Source organism: Ruditapes philippinarum, unplaced genomic scaffold (genome assembly GCF_026571515.1).
Source record: "Ruditapes philippinarum isolate M1 unplaced genomic scaffold, ASM2657151v2 ctg983_1_1_1_1, whole genome shotgun sequence".
In the NCBI taxonomy this organism is placed as follows: Eukaryota; Metazoa; Mollusca; class Bivalvia; order Venerida; family Veneridae; genus Ruditapes; species Ruditapes philippinarum.
This window is the reverse complement of record NW_026855502.1, coordinates 186994-210099: the sequence shown is the minus strand read 5'-3', so window position 1 is coordinate 210099 and position 23106 is coordinate 186994. Positions and strand designations below refer to the sequence as shown.

Here is a 23106-nt window from a genome sequence, read left to right as displayed (position 1 = left end):
TATAATGATAGGCAATGTCTAAATTGTTTTTCTGATTTAGGTGACGAATTCCATACTCTCCTCGTATGCAAACGTTTTAAACAATCGAGGGAAAATAATATAGATTCATATTTCTATTCCAGACCAAATATCATCAAATATAGTCAATTACTGAACTCAAATAATGAAGTCGCACTAAAAGGTCTTTGTAGGTTAATATCATATGTATTAAAAGTAACAAATACTCAGTAGTTTGTAATTGATAGAAAAATAAAATAAAACAAAAACTCACCAGTGAAAGATATTCCGATTAAATAGATATAAATACATGTAGATTTGTAACACTGCCCTTGTTCACACGACATGACTTGTAGCTAATGAAAGTTTAGTAATAAATATGTTCCCGCTAATAATCATGCTTCCCGTGGGATTTATCCCATTCATAAAAACTGTCATACCGTTAATTTACTACAAATGTAGTAAACACTGTTTCTTAATTTAGAACCTGAAATTTCTATATTCTGCACCCTGTCGAATAGTCTAGCATTTTTCTGATAGTCTCCCCCTTATGTTAGGAAAACAATTGTAATAACTATATAATTATGAGATTATTTAACTTATAATAATGTTGACTCAATCCACATGTTTATCAAATACCCTGTTTTCCATCAGTTTTGTAAAATATGTATGTTTGTATTTTCACATCATGTTGTTATATGTGACACATGTAACCTGATGACCAATAAAGGTATCTGTCTGTCTGTCTGTATAGTATAGTCGCCACCTTGGCTGTCCGTTTAAGAATTCGTGAATTGTAACTTAGGCCCCCACGACTGAGGATATACGGGGAAAAGCTTAAAAATAACCCAAGCTTTTAATGCTTTCGAAAGAACAATATATAGTCGCCACCTTGACTGTCCGTTCGTCACTGTTATCTCTTTCAATGAAATTTAATGATTTCTTATTGATGCTTGCCCGGAGTATAACTCAACAATGATAGTTCTGGCTTCATCTTATATGACATTAAACATCATATAACTGTATACAAACGGGTACGCTGTATACAAACGGGTACGCTGAAGGCCTTAATGTGTTTGTATTTGTTAGAGAAAACCGTTGAGGTGTTTCTTTTGAAACATTTTCTCTGCTGCGATTGGGTTGGTCATGGTGCAAAACTTGTTGAAGTTTTCGTTTTGAGAGTTAAGCTAAATTTATACCGTCAGAATGTCCTTATACTGTTGATCTCTTGAACACTATTTTCAAGTATTCTGCTAAATGGCCAGTAGTGTGTAGAAGACAAATGACTAATTATAAAATATATTGTTTCATCCTTTGCTTTGATAAAATGTATAATAATTGTAGATGAATCTGTCTTATTTATCAATTTTTGTAATTTGGTCAATTACCTGCATTGATAATAGTAATTTATTGAGACAAAATATGTTTACGACTTATAATTACACGTAAAGATTTTTGTCCATTTAATGTTTTGATCGTCATATATTTTGTTGATGTGTAAAAAAACGATTAGACCAAAACAATGATATCTTCATTAACTATAAGTGGCGGCCGAGTGGTTACAGTGTTTGACTAGTAATCTTATAATCACAAGCCGCATGGGTTCAAACCCTGTCAGGGGCAAGTGGTTGTTTCCTTGATCAAGAAACAATTTTACACTCATTGCTCACTAATGGTTGGTTCCAGGAACGGATTTCAAAGCTTATGTCTGTATTATAAGCTTAAAGCTTTCTGTAAATCGAACTAATATAAATTCTGTATAAACCAATTTTGAGGGCTTGCTTTTCTGTGGCACATTGCTTATGGTCAACTTTGAGGAACGATAGCTGTCTGTCTGTCTGCGTCAACAACTGGTATTGCGCAAGTACTAGGAGTGTACTAACCAGGAGCGGCCAACTTGTGCAATTTTAGTATCAGCAATTTAATATATTCATAAAAAGTACATATATTACAGGTTATATATCATGTAAAACCCCTTTAACATAAAATATATGTGGTATTTTGTTTTTCACTGTTTATATAAGGAAGCTTAATCTCTTAAAGTGACATCATGACCATCCACAAGTAAATAGAAGTGTTCAGGTAAAATTGAAATAACTTTACATTTTGTCACATGTGTTTTCACATTTAAAATAAAAGACACTGAGTAATCAATAACATCCGTGACCCGCATGAATATCTATAAATACCCGTAATGTTCATTCTATAAAGAAAGTGTAGCAATTTATATCGATGCCTTGGTGCGAAAGGGTTGTAACTCAATATTTTGAAATTATTCAGGAGACAAAAAACTTATTTATTCTTTTACATTCTAATAAATTCTTCTTTAATTTTGCTTTTTGGCTTTAATTCAATTACTGATATATAATGTATTGGAAAGGTTATTTTATTTTGTCAGCATAAAGAGATAATTGATAAAGTTTCAGTTAAAACCCTTTCGCACCAAAAAAATCAAAAATTTCAAAAAAATGATTTGGTGCGAAAAGGTTGTAACTAAATTTTTGCTTTAAATTCTGATAAATGTAATGGGTCAAATGGACAGATCCAAGCTTAGTTGTGTTAAGTATGAACTAATTTAACATATTGCCTGGATATTTCAGTGAAAACCCTTCAAATTATATGTTTTTAAAATATAATTTCAGTCAAATGATTTTTTTTATAGAAATTCACTTTATATATAATATTTTTTCTATGTGACACACAGTTCAGATTGTCAAACCCATCATAAGTACCAAATATGCATTAACATGTATGTTTTTGCAAGAATCAAAGGTAAATTTTTCGCAATTCAAAATGTGAACTTACATAATGACAAAACCATCTATGACACATTTATTTTTGTTAATATAAGCCTTTTGAAAATGAGAATCTTTACTCTTATTTTATTTTCCATCTATTCTATACATAGGCTTTTCTTAATTTGAAAACTTAGATAATTCCTAGGATGTGCTTTTGTGTACAAATTCTATATATTTAAGCATTATCCAGGTCCTGGATCTTCTTTACTATTAAGCCAAAAGTATGATATTATATAGATGTTCGAAGCTTCTAAGCTCATGCTATTCTTACAACTCTTTACAGTCCCAAATTTCATTGTTTATAATTATATAAATCAGTGAGTAATTAAATGAGAAAAAAATAAGGACTGCAAATAATAACAATTACAAAATGCAATCCCCCACCCCAATAAAATTCACAGGTGTGCACACAAACGCACATACAGCTGAGGAAGTGATTAATATCTTAACGAATCATTTTAAATAGCAGATAGAATATATCTGATAATTTACTTTTATCTAACAGAAAACAAAGGGTCAATAACATATTTTACTTGATATTTTAACATGACCCACATTTTTCATAGAAGAACCTATGCAATAAAATCACTGTTTGACATTCTATATTAAGACATGTGACGTAGTCATTATACACGCAAAGTAACCACTAAAAATGTGATGTGCTGAAAATGAGTATGAAAACAAATCAGGCACAATTTAGATAAATATAAGGTACGGCAGCATTAAAATGTTATTTGTTGATGTCGTGTTAGAATCAAAATAATATATATGCAAATCACTTGGAATCACTTGATAAAATCACTGTTTGTTGAATGTGCATCATTTTATCACTCGGGCTACGCCCTCGTAATTCCACACATCCGACTCCAAACAGTGATTTTATTGAGCGATAAAATCACAGTTTGTGATATATTATTTCTTAAATAATAGACCTATGTAACTTGTATAAGGCTAGACCTACAAGTAGCCTGCTTATCTGTGTAATTCAACCATACATCATACTGTTGGCTTGCAGTTTAATGGAAAGTCTTTAAGTCTTTTTCTTTTGTCTAATCAGCAGATATTTGTGATACAATATTTATACGATTTGTCTTTGGACAAGACATGAAAATATTACAATAGTAATGCATGTAAGTGATAAAAGTAATTCATGTAAGTTTAAAACCAAATCAAGAATTGAGTAATAATTGTATAATTTCTTTAAGTTATTTTAACTTTTAGTAATAAAAAAAGCATCGAAACACAAGGCTGTCGGATTTGTATGAGAGTATAAATCAGATTGCCGATTGTTTTGATGTTCTTTCTCTTTTGTATCTTAGGCAAAAATGAAAACAAATTCCAAGTCATCCAAGAAAAATGCACTAAATGTTTAAGCATCTGAATATGACTTTTCTATATTTATATAAGCCGGTGCTAGGGGGCGTGGACGGTAACTTGCACTTTCCAGTACCGTCCATGAACAGGCTCAATCAAACCGAGCCTGCAACATTTTCAATTTTGTTGTGTTGGACTTTCTTTAGGGATTCTGTTTTTTTCTCTATTTTCTACTGTCATCTCCTTCCCTGTCGTCACAATATGTAAAAACTAGAAAAAATGAACCAGAGTTAACAAGCAAGCTCCAGACAGACAGTGAGTTAAAGCACTGTGCATGTATTGGTATGCAATTTAACTTTGACATGTTTTCAAAAGTCTCCAAAATATGATACAATCATAAAATATTGTATGACAATTGTTTATAATAAATTTATTTTGAGTTACAGTAATTTCGTTTTTGTAAAACCAAAATAGGTCCATTACTTGTTCATGCTATTTTGCAAACAATGCAACATTATACCAATAACAATTTTTATGTTCAGAAAAAAATCACTATAATAGTACTGTTAGTCAAATATAGCAATGTACTATGATATTGTTTCTTTTACAAGCATTGGAATTGATTTATGTTTGAAAAATGTGTAAGTTATTCAAATTCTTGTATTATGTCGGAATGAAAGCTTAACAATTATGTAAATAACAAGCAATCAGTAATAAGTTTGAAAGAAATAATCCACTAAATATTTCACAGAATATAATATAAGATATTGAGATACAACTGTTTTGCACTAGGATTTATTCAAAATATTATCAAAATGTTGGTGCGAAACGGTTGTAACTTAAGTTACAACCGTTTCGCAACAACAAAATGTGTCTGTTTGAGTTACAACCTTTGGACAAATATACTTTTTTGGTAGTTTAATTTTAGCTTTCAAGTTCAATATTTTTACAACATGTGTGTATATTGCTCCTACATTGAAAAACACCATAAAACCATTTTCGGTGAAATTATGAGTTACAACCCTTTCGCACCAAGGCATCGATATGTTTGACAGTTTTTTTATATTCTATACTAAGCATTTGTGTTTATCAATTATATTTTGAATCGCAATAAAATAGACTATCTTTTGAAATATAAAAATTATTTATCTCAGTTTGAAAATAAAAAAAGAATGAGCTAAATGTCAATTTAATGTAATATTCAGTACCTTAAACACGATATGTCGTTTACATAAAAACACCTCTTCATAATTTATAAAAGGTCTTTTCACAATTTTAAAATGCCAGATTCATTACTGAAAAAGTCTACTTTTTTAATCGATAAGATGTTTGTTTTATTTCAAAACTATTTTTGTAGACTTTAAGTTTAAACCGTATGCACATTTATTCTTTTTAACTTGAAACTTTTCTACCAATGGCTCTCAGGTGAGCGATTTAAATCATGATAACCCTTTCGATTATCTCAGTACAAATGTACTTAGACGAACACATATCCAAACGAACGGATAAAATTGTTCTCTTGTGTCATACAGTTCAAATTGAAATTGTGGACATGATTGCGTGTGTGTTGTGGTTTTACATCACGTACACAGTTAAACGGTTAGGGCTTTTTAAGGCAACTGTCCCTTTCCTTGAAAGATGCGGCTATGTCTAGTTTCTATGTAAGTTCTGGTTATTAAATTCCTACCCTTTCGTTTATCTCAGTACAAATATGTAGAATAGAGCACATAACCAAATAAATGGATATTTATCAATTAGGCACACACTTTGAATGCGTGTAACATAAGTACTGTAAATTGTTACTCTATTCACATTGATAAATTTAACATATTTTTTTACAAATAACAAAAGTTGAAATTTCAACTATATATAATCTGTTTTTTATTACTTTATATTCCTGAATTATTAACAGTTTACATTTCTCTTTTCAGAGCTCAAAGATGGTTTGATTGAATTCTACAAAACGAGACACAGTAAAGTTTTCCTGTCGCCCCTTTTTGAAGAAAATGACACGCCTTTGGCTTCTTTCTACATAAGACCTGAATTGAACCTAATAAACTCAGCACAGACGAGAAATGCCGAAAAAAGACAAGTCATATCGTTATCGGCGATGCTTAAAACCGGAAATCAAGCTAAGCAAGAAATACATGTTATTGCTGACGCTGGTCTCGGAAAAACTGCATTTTCAAACTATCTGGCGATCACATGGTGTCAAGCTCATTTTCCAGAGGAATACATGACTCAGTCTTTTGAAAAGGATGATATAGATTGTATGCAGGGATATGATTTCTTATTTCTGGTCTTACTGCGAGATTCGAACAATTTATGTTCTATAGATGATCTCATATTTGAAAAGATTGTTTCAGATTTGGGTCTAGAAGAAAAGCCTTCCCAGGATTTTCTCCTTAAAATTTTAAAAAATGAGAAATGCCTCGTTATACTTGATGGACTAGATGAATGGATTCACCCCGAAAATGAATGTCACAGATCGCCGCAATCATTCCCTCATAGGAATGACCGTAAAAAGTGTACAATACTGACAACTACGCGACCATGGAAATTAGGAGTTTTGAATCTAAATTCGTGTCAAATTGGGAAAAAGGTAGAACTTACAAAACTAAGTTACGACTCAGCAGTTACACTTACAGAAAGGATATTACAAAGATTGAAATCTCATCTAAATAAGGATGAATTACAAAGTGATGTCACAGAGTTTATTTCAGAAATTGAAAGTAGAGAAAACGATGAACTTACTTCTGTGCCTCTACTTTTGATATATACAATTTGTTTATGGTGTGACGATGTTCAAATAGGTACTTCAAAATGTGAACTCTATATAGACATAGTAGAGCTGCTCTTATCTAGAACGATTCAGAAGCATGGAGATCTTCAACAATTGTTTGACCTTTCTGATATCCCTGAATGCTTTGCTGAATATGAAAACTGTACTAAATACTACCCACTCCTTATGTGTTTGGGGAAATTAGCTTATTATACTTTATTCAATAAAACTAGAGAAAACACGTTGGTATTTGATGGATTAATTGCTAAAAAATATCTCTCAGCAGACGAGATGAAATTCACCCTTCACTCAGGAATGTTGTCAGAAAGTACATCTAAAACATTAACAAAAAAGTTTAGTAAAATGTCATTTTCCCACAAAACAGTTCAGGAATTCTTTGCTGCAATATTTATAAGTTCTGAAAATGAGGCTCAGGAAATTGTTGTAGAAAAATGTAGAAATATTCAAGACATTCTAGACATGTCAAAAATTTATGAATTTATAAGTAAAATGAACGCTGACCGGATATGTGAAATTTCAAATGATTTGATGTCTGTGATAAATGAAGACAAGGAAACACGTCACTATAGAACTAGGACATTTGGTCACAAGTACATGTACAACAAGCCATTTATTACTTTTACAGAAAATTTTTTAAATTTGTTTTTTACAAGAAATTTAACTGAAAGGGGAAAATTTTTCCAATTTAGGGGTTTTAAAAAGATTTTCTTTATTGACATGTACAACCGGGGGACCATGAGCTGTTAAAAAAACTTTGTTAAAAAAAAAAAAAAAAACCAAACATAAAATAAACTTTAAATTAAAAAAAACATCTACTGAAACCTTTTTCAGCATTTTTACGTAAAATTATAGTTTTTATTCTCTCTCAAAAATTTTTCGTCATTTTTAAAAGAAATTTCCCACTATCGAGGTGCCCCGGGGAAAAAAGGGAAAGGCTGAGATAACCCGGAAAATTTTTCCCCAGTTTGAAGGGGCTTTTACTTTTTTTGTGGGGTATTTGGGGAAAATGTGGGAAAGACAACCCTGAGTGAAAATTTGGGTGCAAAAGTCAAAACTTAAAAAATTTTATATATTAAAGGGTTTTCAGGGGTTATCTCAAAAAAAAAACTGGAAATATTTTTAAAAATTTTTTTTTATTCCGGGTCAAAAAAACAGCTGAAAGAAATAACTTTTGGGGGGGATTTTACCCCTGTAAAAAACATGGCCGCCTTTTGGATTTGAAAGTTGAACTGGGAGGGTTCCCTCAAAAAATTAAATCTATCAAAATTTAAATTCTTGGGGGAAGTTACCTGGGGGGAAATACAAAAAAAATAAAAACAACACCGTATTTTGGGTTTTGATTTTTGGGTTTTGGGGACAAACATAATTTAGAAAAAAAAGTTTCATTGTTATTTAAAAGTCAGTAAATATTTTTGAATTTTTAAAAACGGGGTGAATTTGGGGATTAAAATTTTAGAAAAAATCTGCAGGAAAGTTTAGCAAAAACTTTTACCCAAACGGGTTCAAGGGGAAAATTTTCGGGGCCGGAAAGGCCAAAAGTTAAAAGTAGAGATGAAAAGGGAACATTATACCTTTAAACCCAGAATTTTTTAGCGTTTTAGAAAAAAATTTTATTGGGAATCAAAAAAAACTTTTTAAATGTGAAAAAAGCCCCTTACGCCCTGGGTTTAAAGGGTTCAAACAAAGAAACAAAAGTTAAAAAATTTAAAAAAAGGGAAAAACCCCATTGTAAAATAAAATTTGAAGGAAAATTACTTCAAATCCCTTTTAAAATAAAAAAAATTTTAAAGGGAAGGATATTTTTAAAAAAAACAAAAGGGGGATTTTCTTCAAACGTTAAAAAAGGGTACTGTTTTAACTTTTTTTGGTTTCTTTAAATTTTACAAAACAATTTTTTGGTTTTAAAAGGGGGGTTTAATTTAAAGGGCCACAGTTGTTAAAAAAATATATAAATAGAAAAATATGAATAAATAAATAAAAAATAAATAAATAAATAAATAAAAACATTTAAGAGGAAAAAATAATTAAAAGGTTTTTTTTTAAAAACCGGGAAAATTTATATAGAAATTTAAATTTAAAGGTTTTGGGGAAAAATTTTTAAACAGGAAAGGGGAAATTTTTTTGGTTTTAATTTTTAAAATTTTTATTATTTTTCTTTTAAAAACAATATCTAAGTTTTTTTAAAATAGTAAATTGAATTAGATCTATATTTTTTTAAGATTTTATAAAATTTTAAAATATATTAAAAAAAAATTTTCCATTTAAAAACTTTTTTCCAAAAAAAATTTTTTCATTTTTAAAGTAGTTTTTTTATTTTAAAGGGAAAAAAAAAAAAAACCTTTTAAAAACCCAAAATCGGAGGGAAGAAATTTTTTTAAATTTAAAAAAGGCTTTTCCCGTTACAATTTTAAAATTTCCCTATGGGAAACTAAAAAACCGAAAATTTAAAAATTTTATCTAATCAAAATTTTGGCCAAATGTTGACGGGAAATTGCCGTTGTAAGCAAAAAGGGCTCGGGGGCCTTTAAATTTTTCCGGGGAAAACCCCAAGGGGGAATTTTTTATTTTAGGGGGGGACTTTTTTAAAAACACTTCCCCAAAGGGGGAAAATTACTATTTTTGCGTTGATTTTTTTTTTTTTCCATAAAAATTGTTTCAAGTGTTTGGCAACTTCCCCCAAAGGGTTTGAGAAAAATGTCAAATGCTTTTTTCAGCTTTTGGTTTTACACGTTACAAACCCCATAATATTTCCGTATTTTTTTAAAACCCCAAACATCCCAAGAAAAATTTAAGAATTTACAAAAAACCAAAACTGATATTTATCATTTTCCCTTTTTTGTTGTTTTTCCTGGGAAGTTTCTCTATCAGCAGGGGTATTTATTTTAAAAAACCAAACCAAAAACCCCCAGCATGATTTTTTACTTTTTTTAATCTTTTTCTTTTTCTGTTTCTGTTTCTTTGTTAATTAATTTTATTTAAAAAAAAACAAAATCTGCATTAAATTGAAAAAGGGGATTTGGGCAAAATTTTTAATAATGAAATTTAAATATTTTTTTTAAAAATTATCTTCTAAAGTTTTAAAACTGACAAGGAAAAAATTCGTCAATATATAATAAAAAAAAATTAAAAATTTCCCAGTTAAAGAAACTTAAAAAGATGCTGAAAATTTTTTAATTTTTGAAGTTTTTGCAAGAAATGTGAAAAAAATTGATATAAAGGTCTTTCTGAAATTTTTAAACCAACTTGGGATATTTGATTTTTAAACCAATTTTTTTATAATAAGATTAGACTATTCCACTTCAAAGACAATAATGACAATAATATCTAACATGCGTTAATGCCATTATGATTATTTTTTTACATTTGATTATACGAAAATTATAGTCATTTATCAAATAATGTCTTACATCTGGGATGGAAGATAAGTGTATCTTTCTATCCGAGCTTACGTGTATTTTTGATTAAAAACAGGAAATTTTAAATAAATATTGCATACATCTGCATTTTTTGTTATTTACCCTGAAGCCCTCTTATCAGCAGGAGACCAGGGTAACGAAAACAGTCGCTTATACACAGCAGGACTTGAGACTTTCCTACTAAAAGCATTCCCTTTATAACATAAATTTTAATATAAAATCTTAATATATAAAGTTATCAATTTATTTATTTCATTGACAAATTTAATTATTTATATCTTTAGAAAGTGTGCAAGCATTTTCATGGTTTCAAGTCATATGGATAGTCTTAGAACCAATTGAATTAATATCTTCTTTCAATCTTGAACATTGAGGAATTGCCTCTTTTATTATGCAGAATGGCAAGAAATCGGCGTTAATGGAAATACTAGAAAATTCCCTTTAGAGACAATTAATATCTTCTAATGCTTTTATGCCATTTATGATTTTTTTTGTATATTTGACTATGCAAAAAATATGTCATTTTCTATCCATGACCTTCTTAGCCTGAAGTGCCAACGCCTGATGAATCCCAGGCTTAATGTCTAAACATACATTTTGAAGAAAACCCAGCGGTATTTCAATGCCATACTTATAATCTGCAAAATATTGAATGTTCTTGTTATTCTACCTTGAGGCACCTCTTATCAGCAGGAAGAGTATGTGGTTATAATGAAAACATTCCATTCTCAGAAAGAACCCAATAACACAGCATGACTTGAGCATTTTCCTCTTCAATAAAGTATTCCCTTCATACATTAAATTTTTTAATAATGAAATCATGAATAAAAGTTAATCAAATTTTTATTCATTTTGATGGATAATATTTAATTATTTATATCTTTAAAACATATGCAAGCATTCACAGTTGATTTCTAAATTATCACAGTTATATTGACTGTTTAAAAATCAATGTATTATTATTCTCTTTCAATATTGAACATGAGGAATTTGCTCTAAGTAATATATTATAGAAATAATATTTTAGCTCAAAATATAAAACCCCTTCCCTTTGATTTGTTGAGCTTATGAAAAAAAAGTGTATGTTGTTACAAACTAAATTAATTGGGCCAGAATTATCACACTGATTTTCCCATTTATACACTAGAAAAATTGAAATGAATGTAGAACGGAACCCCACCAGTCAAAACCCCACACATCAAAATTTTATATTTTCAAATTGAAAAACATGGCCATTTAGAAAAGCTTTAAAAACACTTATTTGATTATCAATTACGGAGCATATTTTAATTTAATCTTAATAATTATATAAATTTGATTTTAAGGGGTATTATTTTACACTTACAGTTTAATACTGGTTAATGCATTTATGATTACAATAAATAAAAATAAAAAGTAATTTTAAGCTTTAACATAATATCACCTAAAATGTTAAAACTGCTGATTTTGAAATTTACTTATTCATATTCATGAATAGGCCATATATTCCCAAAGTTTTTTTTCTTACAGCAGCTTCTTCTTCTAGTTCAGCTCTAGTGCACTAGAAGTGAACAAGGGTGGAACGTTTAGTGTGAACTGTATTCTCAAACAAAACAAGTGTTGGGGGCCTAAATTTTTTTCACCATTTGAGGCAACAAAAGGGGTGGGGGTGAAAAAGGCATAGAAAGGCATATATATCTGGTAATGGGTTAATTAACTTAGTCGATTAAGACACATGAATGTATGAACACTTGTTAAATAACTACTACCTGAAATATTTTCAAAGTCCATTGACATATGGCTTTGAAACTTTGTAGACTTGGTTGCCATCATGCCACTAACCTGTAGACAGGAGGAGGTAACTCTTTCAAGCATTTTGACAGAATAATGCCCCTTTTTCGACTTAGAATTTACGTTAGAATTTGCTTATCCTTTCAAATATTTTAAAAGTCTGTTGACATATGGATTTAAAGCTTTGCCGACTTGGTTGCCATTATGCCCTGAACATGTAGACAGAAGGAGATAACTCTTCAAAGCATTTTGACAGAATTATGACCCTTTTTCTACTTAGAATTTACGTTAGAATTTGCTCACCCTCTGAAATATTTTAAAAGTCTGTTGATATATGGCTTTAAAACTTTGCAGACTTGTTCACCATCAAGCCCTTAACCTGTAGACAGGAGGAGATAACACTTTAAAGCATTTTGACAGAATTATGTCCCTCTTTCTGCTTAGATTATACGTTAAAATTTGCTTACCACCTCAAATATTTTAAAAGTCTGTTGACATACATGTATGGCTTTGAAACTTTGCAGACTTTTTGCCATCATACCCCCAACCTGTAGACAGGAGAAGGTAACTATTTCAAGCATTTCGACAGGACTATTCCCCTTTTTTGACTTAGAATTTACATTAAAATTTGCGTATCACCTCAAATATTTTCGAAGTCCGTTGACATATGGCTTTTAAACTTTGTAGACTTGTTTGCCATTATGTCCCTAACCTGTCGACAACAGGAGATAAATCTTTCAAGCATTTCAACAGAATTATGCCCCTTTTTCGACTTACATTTAAATTTACATTAAAATTTGCGTACCAACTCAAATATTTGCAATGTTTATTGACATATGGTTTTTGAAACTTTGTTCTCTTATGCACCTTTATGTCCCCAATATGTAAACAGGAGGAGGTAACTCTATCAATCATTATGACAAGTTTGCATACCACCTTAAATATTTTCAAAGTCCATTGACATATGGTTTTTAAACTTTGAAGACTTGTTCACCATCATGCCTCAACCTGTAGACAGGATGAAGTAACTCTTTCAAGCATTTCAACAGAATTATGACACTTTTTCGACTTAAAATTTACATTAAAGTTTGTATACCACCTCAAATCTATATGTGAAGTCCACTGACATATGGCTTTGAAACAAGTTGAAATTTTATACTCATGTTTGAGAGCATAATAGGTCACTCTCCAAGGCATGGATTTGAAAAATGTTTGGCCCGTTTTAAACTTTAAAATAAAAATATAATTTTGCATCAATTATCTAAGCTCTTTTACAATCAAGCACTGAAAATAATCGAGCTTGCTGTCCTAACGGTAGCTCTTGCTTCTTTATGGAATGTCTTCATACTTGGACATTACAACCTTTGAGTGCCTCTTGTTTATTTATATGTGTTTGCGATGAAAAAGTCAGAATTTCTTTTCATTGTTTCAAATATGTCCGACTCATATTTACAAAAGGATATTTTGATACCTATTTACCACAAAACGTAGATCAATTTGTAAAGATGTATTTCATTTTGTCTTGGTAAGACTTTTCAAATATCTTTTTTGATGGACAGCCTAATTAACTGTAAATTATCATAGTTATGCCCCCTTAGATGAAGTGGGGGTATATTGCACTAAGTGACTTATTGCATCACACTTGTCTTGATTGGTTCTTCTGTCAGTCTGCCATAGTCAAAGCCGTTCCCAGTCAATAACTTTAGAAACTTCAAACTTGGTATGGATATTAGTTTATGACCTGTATATGACACCCTAATTGTTTTTGTGTCAAAGTTCCAGGTCACATTGAAAGTCAAAATCGTTTACATCCAATAGTTTGAAATCAAATGGGTCCTTCGCCTTAAATTTTCATCGCTGCATTGGTCTTGGTCAGTAGATGATTTCAATTGATTTTAGGGACAGGGATCATCATCAAAGGTCAAGATGGCATAATCTTGTATGTCAAAAAAGTTTCTGACCAATTACTTGACAACTAATTGGCCCTTTGCTATAAACTTCCCAGGTGCATTGGTCTGGGTTTTTATATGATTCATATTGATGTTTGGATAAAGGGTTAATGTCAGTTTTACGTTGTATATCAAAACAGTTTCAAACCAATTATATAGCAATCCATGAGCTCTCAGCCCTCAAACTCTACAGGTGAATTGGTCTTGCCAAGTAGATTACCTGTATTGTGTTTCAAATTGCTGGGTCAAAGGTCAAGGACTCTAAAGACTTAAAAACTACATAGGTGTTCCTCATTAACACATAACCTAAATAATGCTTGTCTTCAAAGAAGGGAGAATATATGTTTTGCTTTATACATATGTCAGTATATGGTCACTAGGTCAAAATTCAATGTGGAAATGACCTTCCAACATGATTTATTGGCTACCGGTAGGGGACATACATGCTGCACAAACATATATGCATAATGTAAAATAGAATCTTGGATATACTCCGAATGAAAATATGCAAAGACAAATTGCATCATTCCTTCGATTCCAGAAGGGATTAGGAGGCCCTTGTTGAAGATCAGTTATTTATTCAGTCAAAAGCATATCGATGATTCTATCGATATTGTTATGATACTTAATTTCAGTGACAAATTGATACGGCAAGTAAACTGTATCCATATTTCACCTTTTTACATGATACATGATTTCCCTATGATGAATGTCTGTCATTGCATTAAAATATGAGTACTGTATATCAATGCATACTGCATGCATGCTCAGTTTTCTGTTGATCTTTAGCTAAATTACTGAACAAACTTATAATATTAAGAGTTGTCCTAGTCCTAATCATCCCAGCATTGGGTTCAATTACGTCGGTATACATATTTCAAATTAAAGTCATCGTGTTTTTTTTACCATCAGTTCCTTTTTCCAATTAATAAGGTATAAACTTCAAACTTTGAATATATATTGTATGGCTTTGACTTTGTAGCTCACCTGTCACAAAGTGATATGGTAGGCTTTTGTGATCACATTTCGTCCGGCGTCCATCCGTTCGTCGTCCGTCCGGTTAAAATAAATTCCCTGGGGTCAAAATTGCCCCGCCCTGGGGGTCATTGATTTCCTTATTTGTATATAGTAAAAACTTAAAAATCTTCTTTTAAAACCCAAATAGCTAGATTTTAGATATTAAAGCATGAAACATCTTCTAGTGGGTGTCTACCAAGTTTGTTCAAATAAAAACCCTGAGGAAAAAATTGGCCCCGCCCCAGGGGGCCATTGATTTTCCTTATTTGTATATAGTAAAAACGTAAAAAATCTTCTTTTTGAAAACCCAAATAGCTAGAGCTTAGATATAAAGCACGACACATCTTCTAGTGGGTGTCTACCAAGTTTGTTTAAATAAAAATTGGCCGCGGCCCAGGGGATCATTGCTTTTCCCTTTATGTATATAGTAAAAACTTTAAAAACTTCTTTTATAAACCCCAAAGAGCTAGAGCAAAGATATTTTGCACGAAACATCATTTAATGGGTGTCTACCAAGTTTGTTCAAATAAGGGCCCTTGGGTAAAAATTGGCCCGCCCCAGGGGTCATTGATTTTTCTTATATATTTATAGTAAAATCTTAAAAAATCTTCTTTTAAAAAACTTAAGAGCTAAAGTTTAGATACTAAGCATGAAATATCTTCTTGTGAGTGTCAACCAAATTTGTTCAAATAAAAGCCCTCATAAAAACCATCATAAATTAACAAAATAAATAAAGTTCATCAAGTAGCGACGGTTACCGCCGGTATAGTTTTAGACATGCCCATTTTAATGTTTATATTCTTTGCTAATTTTATCATTTTTAAACCAAAAGTATCAATTTTATTTAACCTTTTCCCTCATATAAGCGTGTTTCGACGGCTTTTTGCCAACCCCCCCCCCTTTTTGAGGCCTCACACAGTGACAAAATGCCCTATTTAGGCCCCAAACACTGGTTTTCGTTTGAGAAATGTTTTTAAAAAAGTGACCACTTTTTCAGCGCGGTTCCCCAGGAAATTTACGATTGAGCATGCTGTTACAGAGGCTATGGTGTAGTCAACATTTGTGCCAAGTTTCATCAGTATTGAAGCATTTTTCATGGTTTCATAGCAGTTTTAACTTGTTACAGGAGTCTTTTCAATGAAAACGGCCATTTTTCGCAATATACTCATGGGGTAAAAGGTTAATCAGTAATTGATTGACAGAAAAGTATCATATTTCTAATATTGATTGGTCATAACAATTAGATAACCCCAATTGGTTTTGTGTCACTAGTTCAAAGGTCAAGGTCACAGGGGCCTTAAATGTCTCATTATCTTGCAAACTATTTATCACAAAGTCTTCTTTTTTTTTCATAATTGAACATTTCCATGTACCCATTTATGGAAAGTTTCTATAACAAAATTACCAATAATATGAGTCAAGGGCTAGAAAAGGGGGCATATATGTCGTTCGACATTTCTTGTTTACAATTTGTTACCTTTAATACACATTACTGCAGGTTCAGTGCTATTTTCACTTGTTAAACATCTAACATGCTCTTGAAACATTATTAAAACATTATTTAAGAAATGCTTGACTTTTCTGGAGAATATTTATTTTCTGAGGCATAATGTGCCTTTTTAGTATAGCGCAGTGTTTGCTGCGTATGGCAGTTGCGTTTATTGAACGCCACCTTTCCTTGTTGATAGTGTTTATCATATTTTGTTAATTACAAATGTTTTGTTTTGTAAAAAGATTTTGAAGTGTGTATGATATTTACATATTTTTTTTTACAGTTTCGCTCTTCTTTGTAATAATTTAGTTTTCTGAACAAACATTCACGTAAATTGTTTTTATTTTTGTGATACACGGAAATTATGTACATGTATATGAAGATACATTATAATTCAAAAGGATTTTGACAGGTTATATTGCCCAGTATAACAAGCTTAAAGTATTTAACCCGAGTCACCAAATGATGGTTATATAACAAACAACATTTCATGCATGGCCATATAACATGTTATTTGTCTTTATAACTAAATAATAATATTGCTATCTTTCTCCCTTTGCTTTGAAACAATTAATGGTAATATGCATTTGCAGAGTATATTTTTAGTTATAAAGATTCTGAATTGTTACGGCTGTTTGCACATATAACCTGAGCTGATAGGTGAAGATTAAATAACTGTTTAAATATGGCTATATAACCTATAAGTAATCTTATAATGAATTTATAATACAGCAAAATTCCTTTATTACAGAGAAATAAATAGTTCATTAATTGACAGAGAGGAATATATAAACGTCATGCTTATCCAATGAAAACGTTTCCAGCATACAGTATTATTTCATTAAACTGTATATTTGAGTTACCATTGATTTATTTTTAGCTAGTGTATGTTTTATTTTATTTGTAAATAGTCATTGTTTGTGGAGTGATGTCACATTAAAGCTGCATGATTCATAGATAAGGAGTACTTTAGAATATTGTACAATTTTGAGATAAATTTGATAACAATATTAGCAGACTTGAGTATTATTGACAATACATAATGCACTTCTGAACAATAGCAATATCAAATTGCACGTTTTTTTTCTTAATTGTACATGGTATCTATAATGGATAGATATGATACGAATAGCATGCATTTCAAGCAGTTACTTTTAGATTTCATGCTTTTTTTCATGAAAATTTTAAAATTGTATTTAAAAGTTAAATATTGTGAAGTGAAAAAAGTAATTGCCACATTGCAAACAGTGCCTATAATTAATGTAAATTACCAAAAAGAACTATGTTATAATGACCCTCCTTACATGTAAGCTAGTAACGAAGAAGTATGTTGATGTAACATTCTGTATTAAAATAAGTCATTAATCATACAAAACATGTAAATTATAAATTTAATCCTATATATTTTTACTTTATTTTAAATCCTAGTACAATATTTTCAAATTAGATTTTATTGAAATGTTTTAGCATCATCTGGAGACATGCAACTTTAAAGATTTGAATGGATTTTTTATTGGAATTTGTTTATAAAGATATGCTTATTACATAAATTTCTGTGTAAATATCTGTATAGAATGTTAAATAATCAGAGGAAATTTTTTCGGTTGAATGAATTATTTCATATATATTTTCACAAAACATGATGAAATTCCATATATTTCACGAGCCAGAAAGGCGAGTGAAATATATAGAATTTTATCATGTTAAGTGCAAACATATTCTATATTTCACGAAAAAATAACCTTTTTATTTAGTTTTTCTTGGAAGAATAAAAGTTGTTTACGAATACACCTATTTGCCATGCAGATGCAATTGTATGGAGCGCAGTCATGCATTGATTATTTATAGGTTCATGAAGCGGTCGAATTCAATACACAATTTATCACAGCCATTAAAACGTCTTGAAAAGAAAAAAACATAGCCAGATAATTTCTGATGATAATTGAATAGCTGAAGACTCATTGCAAAAGAGAATCATCTGAAAATGTAGTCCTAAACATATATATATAAGTTTCACCCACTTTCATATTCATTTCTCATATTTGTATTTTCACAAAAATGATATGTATATTTACCTGATACAGCACAATATTTTATGGGTTGAATTAAATAAATTATTTTATTTTTCCTGATACTGGAAATTATTAAAGCGACACGCCTCCAGATGTTTATATTAATTATCCCTTTAAAAGGCCCCCAAATTTTATCTGTAGCGTAATACTTAATGTTTTTGAAATAGTTGTATATATTAATTTTTTGAAACTTCATTGGTTGATATAATTCATTGAGAAAAAGTGCAGTACACAAAAAGGGTAATCTTTTAGTTATTGCCCCTATTGTTTAGAAAGTGTCAAAGTTTATCTTCTTTGTATACCACAAAATTGTATTTGAGATGTATACTGGAAATTTCGAAAAATATTTTTGTTCTAAAGATGTCCTTTGTTGTCATTTGTAGTTTCTCTTCTTTTTTTAGATTTTAAAATGTTTTTGAGATATAGACTTGAAACTTCAATGTTGATTTTTGTTTTGAAAGTGTCCTTTGTTGTCATTTGTAGTTTGTCTTCTTTGTATAAAACAAAATGTATTTGAGATATTTGAAAAAAAAACGTTATTCAGTAGGAGTCTTTTGTGCAAGAATGATAATTTACCATTTGTAATTTTTGAGTTATTGCACTTTGAAATTTTTCATGCTTTGTCATTTTGTTATAATTTTCATGTTTAATTGTTGTAATGATTCTCGTTTGCATAATTTTTCTCCAGAACTAAATAAATCAAAGCTCTAGGATTATTATTTTGAAACGGTTGAATGATTATTCAGTTGACAAGAATGTCAAGTCTCCATTTTATATTATGAATATTTTATTTTGTTTTTGTTCAATAACTCAAAACATTATTGAAATATAACAGCTTGAATTTGCATGGATGAATATCTCTACTAAAATAAAGAAAAACAGAATCCTTAATGAACGCACAAAAAGACAAAATTGAAAAAAAAATGTAACAGAATCGGAGCTTTTAAGTTGTAATCCCGTTCACATGTATTGGAATGTCAATGCGCCAGTTTTTTTTTTGGGTTTTTTGTTGTTGTTTTTTTTTCAAAATTCTATCCCGAGTGGCAAACTATTTAAGTCTGCTATGACTTCCTTTTGTATACTATCCGTGTAAATTACATGCTGATTAATGGTTTATATTTAGTTTAACTGATTTCCATGTTTTCTTTCAGTTTGTCAATCAAATGATGACATCATTATATTATTTTTTGTTTTTTTGTTGTTTTTTTTTATATTCAAAAATAGCTAGACAACAGTTGCGATGACTATTTAGATAATAATTTGATAAGAAAAAAAAACACATGAATACATACAAATATATATATATATGTATAAAACAGTGTACAAATTTCCAAAACAGGATTGTTAGCTGTGTATAGTATCTTGATTTTCTGCTTGAATTCTTATTGTCACAGTTATGGACCCTTAATGGTCAATTATTGAGTAAAATAAGCTTGTCAGCGTTTCATCTCCAAAACCTCCGGGGTAATTTCAATGAAATTTCACAGGATTGTTTGTCACCATCCCTAGTTGTGCATAGTATCTTGATTTTTCAATAAATTAGCTTTTTTCATCGTTCATCTCCAAAACTACTTGGGTAATTTCAGTGCACATTTATTAAACTGTTTGCATAGTGCAATAATTGTTTGCATGACATTTCCCAGTTATGGGCCATTGATGATGATTTTTATTCAAGTAAAATTTGTTTATAGACTAATACTCCTACATTTCTAATGGAATTTCAGTTAAATTTTGAGAATGGTATTTATCAAAAGCGGTTTTATCAGTTCTTTGGCATATATTTTGGATATATGTCAAAGCTTCCTTTCCATGGTACAAGCGTCAGCTCTTGATAAAATTAAAACTAATAACTTCTAAGTTATGATTACTCTTAATTAGATATTTGAACCGAGTCACGACAAAACCAACATAATGGGTTTGCGACCAGCATGGATCATAAATGAGCCGTGTCACGACAAAACCAACATCCGCGCAGTCTGATCAGGATCCATGCTGTTCGCTATCAGTTTCTCTACTTGTAATAGATTTGGTAAGCGAACAGCATGGATCCTGATCAGACTGTGCGGATGTTGGTTTTGTCGTGACACGGCTCATTTATGTTTCAAGAATAATAAAATATTAACCGTCTAAATTTCTTAAATGCATTTGTCCAGCTACCTTTTAGACATGTCAATATTGAGTTGTAGGTATTTATAAATGAAACTATGTGTCATATGCCCCTACTGCTGTGGGTTCGAGTCCCACCATGGACTATGTATTCTTCTTGTAAGGATGCTATCCAGCTTGCTCACAGACTGTTGTTGGCTCTACTAAGGTATTTGTGTCAGAAATATTGCACTTGATGACTTACGCCATAATAAAATCTTGAAATTCGCCATATGACATCACATTGTTGGTGTGACGCAGAACCAAACACAAAAAAATGTCAGTCTTCCAACGGTATAGAGCCTGGTCAGACTTCAGGGATGTGCAAGCTGGCCTGGCTTTGTACTGGTAGCCAAGATTTATCACTTTCATTTTTATGAGATAACTATAGTTGTAAGATAACTATATCATGTCACTGTTTATATACTGTAAATATTAGACATTATTTCACCAAGATATATAACCATATGATATTGTTGTTTGTATACTGTAAATATTAGACATTATTTCACCAATATATATAATTATATTATATTGTTATTTGTAAACTGTAAATATCACATACCTTTGCCGATTTTGTGACTTTGTAAAAATAGTACTGCACGGCCGTGCATATATTTTGATGTGACGTCATTTGCGTTATATAAACATAGCGTTAAGAGGCGCTAAATGTTAGCGTTTTACTATTGACGCGTCAATGAAAAATGTTTCTTTATCACTTTAAACGGTCTTTATTTCTGGTATGTGATAAATAGAATATTAAATTCGTGTACGTTCTTTACTAAATTTATTGAACTCGTTGAATAAAATATTGGTATACTCGCCAGAGTCTTTATTCAACTCATACAATAAATTCAGTACTAAACATTCAATATCCTATATTTATTTTACCAAGGTAGATAACCATATCATGTCAATTTTTTGGTTTAATGACGATACTGTAAGAACTGAATTACGCAATTAAAATATGTTAACAACATATTTAATTGTTTAATAATTAATGTTCAGTGCTTATAAAGTATTGTTTTCAATATATTTTATGATAATAAAATTATGTAACAGATTCTTATGTTAGTTATAATTATGTATTTTCACCAGTACTGGATAGTCCATGAAATTGAGTCAATAATGATTTTATTGTGCCCTCACTTTAATTATCGCCTGCAGGACGTGTACAAGTTTATTTTTGGTTTGAGATTTATTGCGAGAAATTGTTATTTTATGACACCAGTACTGGATAGTCCAGGAAATAGACAGGACTGGTCTTAAGAAAATATGAATGCTAGAGGCATTTTATAGTACAAGTAATATCTTGAGTGCTTTAACCTAATACGGGTATGCTGAAGACGATGAGGGTGGATACCAAGAAAATAAAATTGACCTTGACCTTCAAAAGGTCAATTCAAAATGGCCGCTTAAAAATACTAAAATAGGTCATTAAAACTATGATACAATATGATGCAATTAATTATTCTTGTCAAAATCAAATGATTATTCAATATTCTCTAAGTTTATACAATTATTAAATTAATTAATAACAAATTTCTAGTAATTTATAAGGTTAACGCGTAAAAATCACCCAAAGACAAGATCATAAATGTCATATACATGTATATTTTTATTTCGCAAAGCATAATGATTATTATCATGTAAGGTAAAACTACATTTCGTTATTAAACTACATTTCGTTATTAAACTAATATCATATTTAAGAATTTGCTGAATAAATTTGATACTGAAGCTTTGAAAGAACTGTACTGGGTTATGCAATAAAGCTCTCAATATTCCTTTATATGTATATATTATGAATGAATGAGTACCCCATTCGTTATATGTACACATGTCAGTATTTGTCACAGTCTGAAACATTGGTTTGGATAAGTCGTTTAGTCTTTCAATATGTTGTTTTCTTGATTTTTGTTTACTGCTCAAGAATGTGACAAAGGCTTGTCGGTCTTAAAAATAAAAACGATTAAAGGGCAGATCGAAATAAATTCAATTATTAGCATTTCAAAAAACGCTAGAAATTGCCATTCAGTCGGGTTTTCAAAAAAAAAACAAATCGTGAAAAAAAAAACATTCCTGAACAAAAGAACTTATGTTTCTTCTCTTAATAGAAATATTCCATATATTGTTTACCCAGTAGAAAGAAGCCAACACACTGGATTCAAGGTTTGCATATGAAGCTAGAAGTATAATTTTATAAAGATGACACGACAAAAACATGGCGGATGGCGTGCACAGTAGGGGTCAATTTTTGAGGTTTTTTGTCTTTCAATTTGTTATCATGTGGCATTAAAGTATGCATTTTGAATGGCTTACATGGAGCAATG

At 30.4% G+C, this 23106-nt stretch overlaps 1 protein-coding gene across 1 annotated transcript in view; it reads left to right on the top strand.

The window, feature by feature from the left end:
- Positions 1-23106, top strand: part of LOC132743564 (uncharacterized) — a 111937-nt gene that overhangs the window by 39536 nt on the left and 49295 nt on the right. Inside the window, exon 7 of the mRNA XM_060732093.1 lies at positions 6041-7517. Coding sequence (XP_060588076.1) covers positions 6041-7517 — 1477 coding nt within the window. The remainder of the gene's footprint in view (positions 1-6040; positions 7518-23106) is intronic.